This window comes from Phascolarctos cinereus, unplaced genomic scaffold, assembly GCF_003287225.1.
Source record: "Phascolarctos cinereus isolate Bilbo 61053 unplaced genomic scaffold, phaCin_HiC Scaffold_726;HRSCAF=1367, whole genome shotgun sequence".
Classification (NCBI taxonomy): Eukaryota; Metazoa; Chordata; class Mammalia; order Diprotodontia; family Phascolarctidae; genus Phascolarctos; species Phascolarctos cinereus.
This window is the reverse complement of record NW_027556098.1, coordinates 327,906,376-327,921,471: the sequence shown is the minus strand read 5'-3', so window position 1 is coordinate 327,921,471 and position 15,096 is coordinate 327,906,376. Positions and strand designations below refer to the sequence as shown.

The following is a 15,096-nucleotide window of genomic DNA, read 5'->3' as shown; positions in this document are numbered from 1 at the left end:
GTGGACCATAACGTGCCAATGCTGTTCATGGGATTTTCTTGGCAAAGATACTGGAGTAGTTTGCCATTTCCTTCTCCAATGGATTAAGGCAAACAGAAGTTAAGTGACTTGCTCAGAGTCGTACAGCTAGCAAATGTCTCTCTCGTAGATAAGTAAGTGGTGATCTCTCCAATAATACAGGTCACACCACCCATCTCCATTCTCTTATCCTGTGTGACTCTTGTCCATGTCTTCCCACAAGTCTTTGGGAGGCAGCATGGTACATAGAAAGTACACTGACCTTGGAGTCAGAGGACCTGAATTCAAATCCTACGTCTGATGCTTCTGTGTTACATTGGACAGATCACTTCACCCCTTCCCCTGCTGCCACCTCAGTCTCCTTATCTGTGAATTAAGAGATTTGGGCTAGATGGCTTCCAAGGTCCCTTCTAGTTGCATGTCTAGGACCTTTTAACCTTCTTCTAGCTTTCTTGGCATAGAGCGGATACCATTGGAATGTGGAGTATGTCCATCGCTTTGCCATCCTCTCCACATGACCAGTCTCCCTTCTTTTCCAGTCATACATTTTTCTCCTGACATATTGGATACCATTTCTCTTACACAGTCCTTGAATGGTAATGAGTCGTACCTTATTTGCAACCTTGCTGTTGTTGTTCAGTCACATCTGCCTCTGTGTGACTCCAACAACATTGTCCATGGGATTTTTTTAGAGAAGAGATCAGAATGGTTTGCCATTGCATTCTCCAGTTTGTCCCCATTTTACAGATGAGGAACTGAGGCAAAGAGGAGTCACATGGCCACTAAGTATCTGAGGCTGGATTTGAATTGTGATCCTCCTGGCTCCATGTGTGTCACTCTATGCACTGCACCACCAAGCTGCCTACCACATGCCCAATATTTTAATGGTTGATCTATAATAGGCTGATTGATGGCTCCATTCCATTCTATAAGCCTATAGAGATTATGGGTGGACCACAAACTCTGTTTCTGCAAAAAAGAAAATGAATAGACATAAGTGGATAGTGTGCTGGGCCTGGAGTCAGGAAAATCTCAGGCCAAACACAACCTCAGATATGTACTTGTTATGTGGCACTGGCCAAGGTTAACTTTTGTTTGACTCAGTTTCCTCAACCGTAGTATAAAGATTATAATAACACCTACTTTGCAAGGTTGTGGTAAAGATAAAATGAAATTTTTGTAAAGTGCTTAGCACGGTGCCTGGAACATAGTAGGCATTATATAAAATGTTTATTCCCTTCTCCTACAATCCCTGCCTTCCTTCACAAATTCTGTATTATCATGTATCTAACACCAAATCTGTGCAAATGCCTCTAAGTTGACAAATATATCCTTCTCTGTTTTGCCTACTTTGCAAATAAACTTTGCTAATGATACTGTCTATATACGACTTGCTTGCTTCTAGGTACATGATGTTTATTTTCTGGGAGACAAACCAGAATGCAGGGGACCAATTGATCTGGGTGGGAGAGAGTCACAATCACTCAGCAAAACAAGGAGCCAAGGGGTGTAGAAGAGGCCAGGGGTGTGGAACAGACACACCTGGGATCACAGAGTCACGAAAATTTGCGCAGCTGATACAAGAACTTTCCTTCTGCTTTTCTTTCATTCTTTTCCGTTTTCTGATATTAGATCCCTGCCCTTAAAAAGATTAGATTAGATTAGATTAGATTAGATTACATTACATTACATTACATTACATTACATTACATTACATTACATTACATTACATTACATTACATTAGATCTCTGCCCTTTAAAAAACTGTTCTTTGTTTCCCCAGTCTCACTTTACAAAAAAGAAAGTTGAAGTTTAGGTCCCCCCAGCTATTACATGTCAGAGTCAATATTTGAACCCAGGTACCTCCTAACTCCAGGTCCAATGTTCTTTCCACTAAATTACTGTAATAATAGTACTAATAATGGTGATGATGACAGCATTTATAGAGCACTTCAGAGTTTGCAAAGCATGATACATATATGATCTCCTTTGATCCTCACAATACCCCTCTAAGGTAGGTGCTATTATTAATCCCATATTGCAGATGAGGAAACAGCCTGAAAAAGTTTAAATGATTTGTCTAAAGTTAGTGGGTGACTAAGCGAGGATTCAGACTTAGATCTTCCTGATTCCAGATCCAGCCTTCTTTGCAGTCAGCTCCCTAGCTGCCTCTGCTATACTTAGCTTCATTAAATTGTCCCCTCTCTTGTACTGAGTACTTCAGTACTTTTTTGTCTTAACAACATGAAATCATCAATATATATCCAGAGAAATGAAGATAATTCTGCAGGTAGGTTAACAAAGTCATTTATATGCAAACTAAATAATTCAGTTGAATAGGCATTTATTAAGTGACTACTGTGTGCCAAGCAAATACTAAGTGGTGGTAAGTGAACAGAATAATATTCAGATGACTGACTTATTAGCTTAATTAGAGAGTATGTCAATGTAATCAGTATTTTTTTCTTCCTAGCTTTCCCAGTGGGGAATCAGTCCCCCATTAGAACCAAGCTATACAGCATCAGAGTTATGGAAATTCACTCCATTTCAACTCGAGCAACTTGGGAGGCTTATCATGGAGAAGACAGGGCTTCTCACTCCTAGGTCCAAAAGGGTCTCTTATTCCTAGGTCCACAATTCAAATGCAATTCAGGAACAAACTTGTGAATCCCCTTTCTATGCAATATTTATTTATTGTCCTAATAGGAAGTGATGGTAGCTTCTGTTTCTTTTGGAGAGTCAGCCAAATCCCAATTAAAACTCATCAGTTACAGTCTCAATAGAGAGGCAAAGGCCTGCTTCTCTTGCAAGGAACTGCTCAGAATGCTGACCAGGAGGGAAGGTTGTTCCCATGCCTCTGGGTGGTAGAGGGGAAGCTCTTAAATATGTTTCATGTGTGACTTCTTGTAACAGCCAGATGGCCTTGGATGCTCTTTGCTTGGGAGAACTGCCTGATTAGAGAATAAAGTATTCAAAGAATTCCAGTCCCTAAGAATACAATACTGGAATGCAAACACAGCTACCTATCCTATGCACCTAAATAAGTAAATAAGTTCAATTCTAGCCAAAGATTCAGTATGATCTGTGACTTCCTTTACAGCATCTGTATTATCATTTATCTAATGCCATTTCATTTCATCCATTGAGGTTTTATTCAGATGTTGCTGAATAATTACAGGCCTCTCCCTTTAATACTATGTTCACATTGCTTAGCACAGTGCCTGGAACATACTGGAACACTTAATAAATGTTTATTGATTGATTATTAATTGACGTTTGCCAGGAATCAAAGTCAACCTCACTGGTGTATAGCTTCAAGATGCTCTTCCTTGTCTTGTATATTCAGAAAACATTTGCGTTTCCCTAATCCTGTGGCACTTCTCCTATGACCACGCTCATCTATGACAGTGGAGCCTGTATCACGTTTATGACTTCATTCAGAATCCCTTTCTGATCATTATGGTTCTATCTTTTCCTTGACAAAGAGCATTATTTTGGGTAGGAAAAAAAAACAAGCGTAAAATAAGCATAAGTACAATCTGCATGTTACTCAGCATTCTGTGCTGGGCCCTCTTTTCTTCTCCCTCTAAACTACTTCAATTGGTGATCTCATTGACTCCTATGGATTTAATTATCACTCCTGTGCTGATGACTCTCAGATTTCCTGCCTCAGGCTCTTTACTGACCTCCAGTCTCACATCTCCAAATGCCTTTCAGACTTCTCAAACTGGATGTCCAGTAGACATCTTGAACTCAATACGTCCTAAACAGAACTCATTATCTTTCACCATAAATGCTCCCCTGCTCCTAGCAGGCAACACCAACCTCCCAGTTCCTCAGGTTCACAACCTAGGAGTCATCCTGGATTCCTCACTATTCCTCATTCTCCCTATCTAAGCAGTTGCCAAGGCCTGTCAATTTCACCTTTGTAATATCTCTTGAACATGCCTCTTTCTCTCCTCTGACTCTCCCACCACTCTAGTGCAGGCCCTCAGTAACTCATACCTGGATTACTGCAATTGCCCAGTGGTAGCTCTTCCTGCCTCAAGCCTCTCCCCATTCTAATCCATCTTCCATTCAGCCACCAAAGTGATTTTCCTAAAGGAAAGTTCTGATCGTGTCATCCTCTCCTCACTAATCTCCAGTGGCTTCCTATTGAGTCCAGGAACAAATATCAAATGCTCTGTTTGGCATTCAAAGCCCTTCATAGCTTTACCCCCTCCTACCTTTCTAGTCTTCTTACACCTCATTCCTCAACACATACTCTTTTATCCAGTGATGCCTCCTGGCTATTCCATGAACAAGACACTCCACATCTCAGTTCTGGCCCCTTTCTTTGGCTGTTCAGCATGCCTGGAATATTTTCCCTCCTTTGTTCCAACCACTGACCTCTATGGCTTTCTTTAAGTCCCAACTAAAATATACCTTCTTCAGAAAGTCTTCCAACCCCCTTTAATTCCAGTGCCTTCCCTTTGTTAATTATCTCCTATTTGTCTTCTATATAGCTTGCTTTGTATATATTTGTTTGTATGTTTCCTCCTCCATTAGATTGTAAGGAAGCTCCTTAAGAACCCGGTCTGGAGAGGAATAAGGGCTGCAAAGAGAAGCTAGAGCATGGGAGGGTCTTGAATACCAGGCTAGTTTTAACAGGAAGTTTAGTTTCCAATGGTTCTATCTATTCGGTGCATTTCCCAAGTATTATTCCATATATATTGCACAGACATTATTTATTTTTATCTTCTCTCTGATTTAGGTTTTATATTTTAATTGTACAATTTTCCCACAATTTTATGTACTTTTCTTATAAAAATTGTTCCTTAGTAAATGTGTTGTTTTTGAAAAAAAAAAACAGAGGTAGTCTTTTGCCTCTTTTTCTATTATTGGTGCTTATCAAAATGTCTCACATGTAATAGGTGCTTAATAAGTGTTGATTGATTGATTATAAAGATTATTTTGTTTTTGCCTTTCCATCCCCAGTGCCTAGCAGAATGCTTAGCACACAGCTTACACTAAGTAAATGATTGTTGAATGATATATAGGGTATCCCAAAAGTGTTGTGCCATTTTAAGCTTTTTAGAGGAGCTTAATAGCTTAAAAATGCACTAAGACTCTTGGTATGCTCTCTGTAAATGTGAGCTATTCTCTATATAGGAAGCTTTCATTTCACTTGAGAACTATCGGCTTTGGACTTTAATACTGGTTGACTATCCCTGGGTTTGAAGAAGAGAACTTTAGCAAGATTTTTTTGTCTTCTTTACTCCCATAGTTATCCAGGGTCCCCACAATCTAGAAAATAAAGTTTGGATCTGATATGTGTTTTCTTTAGCTTATGGCCCCGGAGAATGAGGGGGAGAGGGGGGGCAAGAATAAATAAAATAAAATCAATTGGGAAGGAAAGAAAAGCTGTGTGCCAGGCAAAAATGAGGCTGCCATATCAGGTGCTACATCTTGGGATTAATAATAGTAGAGACAGTGAGTAATTGATTGGAGTCAAGTCATAAATCCTGAATGTTATACAACTCAGCAGTCACTTTTGCCAAAGGTATTGGAGCCACCAGCTGAAGCCTTAGTTACTGCAGCCAGCTCCAAATGGGAAATTTACTAAATCTGCAGAGTATGAAATAATAGTGTTTCCTTAAAACGCTTCCAGAGGGAGAAGGAGATGAAAGTCTCATGATTTTCAACAGCATGTATTTGTCTTTTGAGGTAGGGTGGGGATGAGAAGGAAACAGACAGAGAGACAGAGACAGAGAGACTGGGACAGAGAAAGAAGAGAGGGAGAGGGAGAGTGCAAGTGCAGAAAGAGAGATAGGGTATAGAGGGAAAAGCAAGGTAAGGGGGAGAGAGAAGCAGGGCACAAAGGGAAGGGATGGGTGAAAGAGGGGAGAGAATCAGAATCAGAAGAATATGTTAGACCTCCCTGAATTATTGTAGTGCCCCATGCAGGACAAGAGGAGTTTTTGGTTTCAAGTCAGAATTAACTTATGTAAGAGAAACAGTATGGTAGAGTAAAAAGGAAGACTAGCATCTCAGGTGTGAGGGCTTGCTAAGCCCTTTTCATGGCTGCTCATCCACCTTTGATGTCTACCTGTCACCTGTGGCTCAAGAAGCTGTAGCATGGGCAGCAGCCACACCTTGGTAAAACTGTCTCAACAGAAAGGCTAAACCAGGTCAAGGGCAACTAACAGACTTCAAACCCGTTGGTGAGTTAGAAGGGTGTCTACCCCAAGCATATGGAGACTTCTCCCAGTAGAATGGGCAGATGAGAACAATTTGTTCTGCTGGCCATAAAGGTGGCTGAAGCAGGGATTGTGGAGTGATTAGAGCTCAGTCAGAGACTGAAGATGCTAAGGTCATCCACTGCATACCAGGCCATCACCAGTAGTTGTGACTTTTATCCTGCCACTGGACTTTGATGACTTTGGTTTTTTGGGGAGTTGTTTTTTTTTTTTGGCTAGGCAATGGGGTTAAGTGACTTGCCCAGGGTCACACAGCTAATAAGTGTTATGTGTCTGAGACTGGATTTGAACTCAGGGCCTGAATCCAGGGCCAGTACTCTATCCACTGCACCACCTAGCTGCCCCAATGAGAAGCTTTTTTTTTTTTTGCTTTTAGGCAATTGGGGTTAAGTGACTTACCCAGGGTCACACAGTTAGTAAGTGTCAAGTGTTTAGTCTGAGGCTGGAATTGAACTCAGGTCCTCCTGACTTCAGGGCCGGTGCTCTATCCACTGCGCCACCTAGCTGCCCCCTTTGATGACTTTGGAAGAGAGAGTGAAGCTGATGACTTTGTGCAATTATGCCTCATCTAAATCCAGTTCGAATGAAAGTCAAAACATCACACTGTGATGTCATTGGTCCTCTTTGAAAATGAAGGACAAACAAACAATAACAATAGATATTTGTGACATGAATGAAAGAATGGATACCTTAATTCTTATTTCCCTTATTCTACTCCTCAATAATTCCCTGAACAGGGGACATGGAGGGGGATGAGAGCTCTCATTTAGAGCCATGCTTCTATGTCATGCATCATAAATCTGGTAGAATTTTTAATTGCTTTTAATTAGCTCTACTCTTTACCCCTCCTTCTTTCCTGGTCTCCCTCCTTCTTCTCTCTTCCTCCTTCCATTCTTCCTTCTACATTTCATCTTTCCTCTCTCTCCCTCCCACTTCCTTCCTCCTCTCCCCTCTCTGTTTCTGTCTCTCTTTCTCTTTGTCTGCCCGTCTCTCCTCTGATGGGGGCTGCATCATTCAAATCCTTTCACATCATTTGCCTGTGAGCCCCACAGGTATATTCTGGTTAGAAAACTTGGTCACATCGTTCTCTGGGACTGTCATTGCCAGTGCTGGATGAAGAAAACTAACTCAAGACTTACATGCAAGGAAAACTGGCTTCCTGAAATGCTTTAGGAATGAAAGTCTTTAAGACCTTCACCAAAAGACAGGAAGTTCATTCCATTGGGTAGGTATCACCTTTTATCCCCTTCTGTCCATCTGAATCACCTCTCAGTGCTACTGGAGAGGTTTGTAAAGAATGGCTGTGCAGTTCATTTTCTTCCAGCCGAGGCTGGCTGGTTTGTTTGGCAGCTGTTACTTGTAAATTGTTACCTGTGTAAGGCTGGAAGCCCACTGAGATTATCTGGTAAGAGTGTCCAGGCCTTGAGTGAAAAGATCTGCTTTCCTTGATAAAGACTGAATTTCTCTATCCCATCTTAATGTCTTTGAATTTGGCCTGTACATATGGTTCCTGTCAGTAGTGAATCAGCTTCCGAAATGGGAAAGTGACAACTAAAGCCTGTCTCAGGCTTCCATCATTGTACCTCTTCTTTAGCTGTACTGATGATCAGAACTTCATGTCTTGGAAAGAAGCTGTCTTGGAGTCAGAAGGCCTGGGATTGAGACAGATTTTTGTTTACTGAAGAAAAAAATACTTATTTTAAAAAATACCATATAAGTTACAGGAATTGCCAGTGTGCATTAGTAGAGGAAGTTTCAGCACCAGAAATTCCTTACACCAATGAAATTATAAGTCTGATTAATAATAGTAGTAACAGTGTAATATTAATAACAACAGTGGCAACAACAACTTGTCCAAAGACTTTTTCTGAACACCATAAACATAAAAATAATAATGATAGATAATAGATAGATAAATGTCAGATAAAGAGTTTATTAAACATTTAATATTTGCAAGGCACTGTACTAAGCATATAATAATAAATTAAATCAACAAGCATTTATTAACTAACTACCTATTAGACTGAGTTAGAGTTTTCAGTTTCCTTCCAGCTGCCTTTCCCTACCTCTCTCGTTATCGGTGCCTAGCAGAGTGCTTTATGCATTTAAGGTACTTACTACACGTGTGTTCAAAGGAATCTCTGCATCTCTATTTCAGTATCTGTTTTCTTCATCCCCTGGTTCCCCCATGCAGGTTCCCTAATTGATTCTACCTTCTTTGAATAATAACCAATACTCAGACACTTCTCCCTTCTTCCTCTTCTCATTCAGATTTTCCTGGACTGTGTCCCAGATTTTCTTTGTATCCCCAGCACTTGTAGAATGCCTGACATATAGTGGGTGCTTAATAAAAGCTTATTAACTTACCGACTGGCTGGAGCATTCTTATACCCTTCAAATCATACTCTTCCTATATTTTTAAGCTGATGTTGTCTAAAAGGGTTTTAAACCAATCTGGTTTGAATAGGAGATGTTACAATGTAGGAAACAGAGCTCTGGAATAGGAATTAGAAGACCTGTGTTCTGGTCCTACTTCAACCTCCCATTCAATGAGTGACTTTGCTTAAATCTCTTCTTTTCACTGGATCTCACCCTTCTCACCCATAAAATGAATTCCAATGACTTGGAATTCAGAAGTTCTTAGCCTTTTTTGGTATCATGTACCCCTTTGGCAGTCTGATGAAGACTGAATTCTTTCTCAGTAATATTTTAAATGCATTAAACAAAACACACAGGATACCAAAGGAAACCAAGTGTGTTGAAAAACAGTTATCAATTTTTCAAAAAGTCATGTACCCCAGGTTAAGAACCTCTGGTGCATAATCCCTAAGAATGGTCCAAGTTCTGAGATTCTGTGATTTGGAAAAATGCCTCATTGGATCCCTGCTCTCATCCTGCACATTCCCATTTCCATATATCTACGTAGCCATCTTGCATGTCTTGAACACACTCTATCTTTGCATCTGCCTATTGAAATGTTTTTTAAAGGCACAGCTTAAGTAATGCTTCCTCTATGAAGTCTGCCCTATTTCCCTGATCTAAATATAATCTTTTCCTCCTAACATTTTCCTAGAGCTCTTTGGATCTTTTCTTGTTTCCCATTACATTCTACTTTGTATCATAGGGTCGTGTGTGTGCACGCACACACACACACACACACATACACACACACACACACATACACACACACACACACACCCCACTACATCCACCTATTTGATTCCAAGTTTCTTGAGGGCAGGTCTTGTGTAATTTTTTTATCTTTTGATCCTGATCACCTAACACAATGCACAATAATGCACACTTTAAAATGTTTATTGAATTTTGTTACTGTACACCTTTGTCTTTTGTATTGGTGTGGGTAAAATATAAATAGGATAAAGAGAATCACATAATCACACACTGGCAATCCAGTCCAATCTGGACAAAAGTGTTCCCATAATGTAACTCAAAAGATCTGGATTGATTTCTGTCTTGCTATTTGCTGCCTGTGTGAATTTGGGCAAGTCACCTAACCTTTGAGGAAAGAGGGAGATTCAGTTTCCTCATCTGTAAAATGATGATATTGGGCTGAATGACCTCTAAAGTCCCTTCCACCTCTACAGATATAATTTTCTAACTTTTCACATCCTCCACAAATTATCATTTAGTTCCTGCTTGAAAATCTCCAGGGAGAGCCAACCCACCATCTTCCAAGACAATCCATCCCACCTTTGGACAGTTATCATTGTCAGGAAATTGTTTCCTTTTATCTAGCCAAATCTCAATCTCTCTGTAGCTTCCACCTGTGGCTCATACTCTGGCCCTCTGGGGGCAAGCAGACAAATCGAATCCTACTCCCACGTGTTCTTGTTGTTAAATCATTTTGCATTTGTGTCCGACTCTCTGTAATCCCATTTGGGGTTTTCTTGGCAAAGGTACTAGAGTGGTTTGTCATTTCCTTCTCCAGCTCATTTTACAGATGAGGAATTAAGGCAAACAGGGTTAAGTGACTTGCCCAGGGTCACACAGCTAGGAAATGTCTAAGATTTGAATTCATGAAAATAAGTCTTGCTAACTTCAGGCTGTAGCCATTGAGCCACCCTTGCTGCTCCCTGGCAATCTCTCAGATAGTTGAATAATGCCATCATGTCTCTTTCCACAAAGCTCTCCTCTCTAATCTAAATAGACCCATTTCCTTTACCTAGAGATCATTTTATTTTATAGTTTCTATTCTCCTCCCTCATCATGTAATTAAAACTATACATTTGTGGGCAAGTAGAATGTTACAGTGATTCCCAATGTCGGCTAAAGTGTATGTAACAGAGGAACTTGTTTTCTGAAAGAAATACTGAAAAAATCAAGGAATCTTTTGCTATTTTCTTTTTTTTAATTTTGTCTAGGTCTGTGATTTGATAAGAAGGAGGAATTCCTGGTATAGAAACTCCCCCCACCAATGTAGAGCAACAATTAATCTTCAATTTATATTGTTACAGAGTCACCCAAGTCGCTGAGAAGTGACTTACTCATGGTTGTATATAGCTAATATGTTTCCAAGCACTTGGACCCAAGTCCTCCTGACCCCAAGGCTTACTATATCTTCACCTGACCATACTAACATTTTTCTTTGTCTTTAAAGGAAGACTGGATGTTAATGGTGGCCACAGAGTATTGTTAAACTGTTCATACAGACTTGTTCTTTTCTTCTTCTATCACTAGGCCTCCTGAACCCGTTTACAGCACTGTGAACAAACTGTGTGAGAAACCTTCTTCTCCTCGGCACTATTCTCCAGTTGAGTGTGACAAAAGCTTCCTCCTCACATCTCCCTACCCCCACTACCACATGGGCCTCCTCCCGGATACAGAGATCACCAGGTACAGTCTGTGCTCTTTTTATCTCTCTCTTCTCTAGTGTGAATCACCTTCACAAGAAGGAGCCTCATGTGTAACTCTCTCTTTCTGTTCTACAGCATACGTGGAAATGTTCCTTTTATTTGGTATTTGTTAAGTTCAGAACAAAAATAAAACTAAATGGGGAAAAGAAGAATGTGTATAATACCCCTTGGTTCACTGTTGTTGTTGTTTTTTTTATGTGACAGTCAGCCCCAAAGTCTTTATATAGATGTGACTTTGGGGCACTGCCTCTATGTTTAGGGAAATTAGAGCAGTGCCCCTTTTTTGTTTTGATTATTTGGTCACATGGGAGCTTTTCAGAATATAATTGCAGTATTACAGGTGCTATTCAATGTAACAAATATTTCTTAATATTACATCCCCTCAAGGAGCTTATTTTCAACAAAAAAAATTGTAAAGCATTTTTTATTTTGATTTTTTTTTCCTTTTAAAGATGCTGGAACTCAGAGACTTCTAGGGAAATTTAACAGATACTAGAGCATGTGGTCTGTCTTCTTTTCTCTACAAGAAATTCAAGAAGTGCTCTTAATTTTAAAACCATCGCACACTTGCTCCCCCAAATATGTTAAAGACTAATTCTCTCTTCAACTCAGTGTCTTTCCAGCAATAGACAATAGGATGCTTGAGGGTCATATCCACAATAAATAAATAAATAGACAATTTTGCTCAAGAGAGATGAGAGCAATTTAGTAAGGACTAGAAAGCATGTAAACTCTCAGGGAGATTTCTAGCTCATGTATAATCACGCAAACCCTCAAAATGACTTCTATAAATTGTACGAGAGGCACCTGGTGTTGTACTAGATTAGATGTCCATCGATTGGGGAATGGCTAGACAAATTGTATTATATGAATGTAATGGCATATTACTGCCCTATAAGAAACAGTGCTTACCTGCTACTGAAAAATTACAAGCTATTCAAGGAAATGGATTGTAGCTTATCTACATTTCTTGTCTCCTCCAGTATCCACAAAAGAGTTTTGCCTGTAGTTGGTGCTTAATAAGTGTTTTATTGAATAAGTGAATGTATCAATAAATGAAAATAATTTTATATAAAATATATGATATTTGGGCAGCTAGGTAGTGAAGTAGAAAGAGTGCTAGGCCTGGAGTCAGGAAGACCTGAGTTCAAATCTAGCCTCAGGCACTAGCTGTGTGACAAGTCACTTAACCCTGTTTACCTCAGTTGCCTCATCTGTAAAATGAGCTGAGAAAGAAATGGCACACTACTCCAGTATCTTTGCCAAGAAAACCCCAAATGGGGTCACAAAGAGTAGGACATGACTGAAACAGCTGAACAACAACAACAATATGTAATATTATGATACTGTGATTCCACCAGAATATCCCTCTGGCAATTGCATGTCATTATTTTCCTAAGGAAGAGAAAGAGCTAAAAGTTCATATAATGGGAGTTATTTTTGCCACCTTCTGATGCAAATAAGTTTATTACCCCTTCGTTTTGGTAGTATCCAAATAATAATAATAAGATAATCCTCATAATCTAGTGTGGATAAGTAGGTCATCCTGAGTTATTCAAATGTCTGGAGCTGATAAGTTATAATGGATCTTTGTACCAGTAAAGTTGCAAATATACTGTTAATAACTCTCTTCATACTATCTTCCCCAACTTATCAAGTCAATTGCTCTAGGTATTATTCTCAAGACAGTCAATTAAAAAACATTCATTAAGCACTTAACTCCATGCCAAGTACTCTGAAATGTAAATACAAAGAGAAAGTCCCTGACTTCAGGGAGCTTACATTCTAATGGGGGAAGACAAAACATGAAAAGAAAGCTGAAAAGCGATAAGAGGAGACAAAGGTACCAAACGAGGTAGATGAAGTCTAGAGTGTAGCGTGGAGAGGAATGAGATGTGATTGACTCAGATGCTCTCCTTAAATGCAGATGTTAAGAGGGAGAGGCCACGGTGGGGAGGAGGGGGGAGGGAACTTCTACTTTGTCAATTCCCCAGCTGGAGTGAGGATTCACAATTAAAAGTGAGGCAGCACAGAGGAAGTCTAGAGTGCAGCCTGGGGAGGAATAAGGCCAGACTATACATACTTAGCCCAGGTTATTAGGAGAGAGAAGAAGTAAGGGAGAGATGAAGGGGAAAAGAAGGAGACAGAGGGAGAAAAAGGATTGAGGGAGGTAGAGAAGGAGAGAGAAGAGGAAGGAGGGAGAGAAAGAGAGAGAAATAAAAGAGAGAGAAAGAGACTGGAGGGGAGGAGTGGGGAGTTAATAGGAAGATGTGGGGAAAGGTGCCTCCCTTCAGATAATGAGAACTGGGAATGATTCATCAAGGTCATTTTGCTTTAGCCTAAGTCATAGGAGCCCAACTCTAATATTCCTTCTCAGAAAGGAATTTGCCTAGTTAGGTTATCAATATGAAAACATGTAAATATAATTCAGAATGGTGTGAGGGCAAGGAAAATGTGGACATTACAGTGATTCAGAGTGAAAATGAGTCTATCTAGCAGGTCTCTTTGGAAATTTATTTCTCTCTTTGACTATTCTCTAAGGGTACTCTTATAAGTCAATTGCTTACGTCCTGTGGGGACAAGACTAGCAAATTCTATAATACGTAATGCATTTTTGGAAATGCATGCAGAAACAATTTTTTGGATGTGTAATCATCTGGAATGTTTCCACCATATTAACAATGGTTAGTGCTTAATAGCATTGCAAAGTGCTTTATCCATATTAATTAAAGCCACCTTTATTTCTAAGGAGTCATAGAAACCATTTCTCAATAGAATGAAGCATATCATTCTGAAGTTGGAATGGTAAAGCTGCCATTTGCCAACAGGAAGAAGAAGCAGAAAATAAAAATACATTGTTAGAAAATTATTTGCAGTTACCTGTTGCTATCAGTCACTCTACTATGGTAGACTGAATATCAGACAGCAGATTAAGAAGCTTGTGGATCATGCAGAAGATTTCTAGTTAGATACAATCCTTTGTTGTTCAGTCATTTAATTCGTGTCAAGCTCTTCATGATCCTATTTGGGATTTTCTTGGCAGAGACACTGGAGTGGTTTGCCATTTCCTTCTCCAGTTTATTTTACAGATGAAGAACTAAGGCAAACAGGATTAAGTGATGTGCCCAGGGTCACACAATTAGTAAGTATCTGAGGTCAGATTTGAACTCAGGTCTTACTGACTCCAAGACCAGCACTCTATCCACTCTGCCACCTAGCTGCCCAATCCTACAGATTCACAAAATGCCTTCTATAAATTGTGAATAAATTGTGTGAGAGGTAGTCCATTGGAGTAATAGAGAGAACCAGTTTAAGAAACAGTAAGAGGTAGCAGGTTCAAGTTCTAACACAGACTAAATGTGTGACCGGGGGCAAGTTACTTAATCTTCCAAAGCTCTGGGAAACTTTTTAAGACTCCAGTTGATGGACAGTGGAAGAGTTATACTAGTAGAGAGATTAAATGAAATCATGGGCCTGGACTAAAATACTAACAGTAACCCTGAAGAGACAAGATACCCCCAACATATAAGAGGACAAAGGATATGAACAAGAGGTTTCCCAAAGAAGAATTGCAAACTATTAATGAAAGTTTGTAAACATGTGGAAACAAACCACTAATACAAAAAGAAATAAAAATAAAAATAAGTGTGTTTTTAATCTCCCTAATCCTTGCACACTGGCCAACATGGGAAAAATAAAGTAAACTAGAAATAGTTGGTATTGGAGGGGCTATGGAAAGACAGGCACAGTAATACACTATTGGCAGAGATATTCGTTGGTCTAAACATTCTGGTTATCCTTTCAGAATTACACTAGAAAAGTGACTAAGCTATTAATATCTTTTGATCTAGTGATGTCACTATTCAACATGTACCTCAAGGAGGTTAAGATCAGAAACAAAGTTCTTATATAAATATTAGCATTATTCTTTGTGGTAGCAAACAACTGGAAACAAAGTAGATTCC

The 15,096-nt window shown here is 39.6% G+C and overlaps 1 protein-coding gene across 10 annotated transcripts in view; it reads left to right on the top strand.

The window, feature by feature from the left end:
- The window catches only part of DLG2 (discs large MAGUK scaffold protein 2), a 1,818,644-nt gene that overhangs the window by 1,168,626 nt on the left and 634,922 nt on the right, over positions 1-15,096 (top strand). For all 10 annotated transcript variants that reach the window (XM_078156955.1, XM_020993659.2, XM_078156957.1 and 7 more), the window contains one exon: positions 10,956-11,111. In XM_078156955.1, the coding sequence (XP_078013081.1) occupies positions 10,956-11,111 (156 nt within the window). The remainder of the gene's footprint in view (positions 1-10,955; positions 11,112-15,096) is intronic.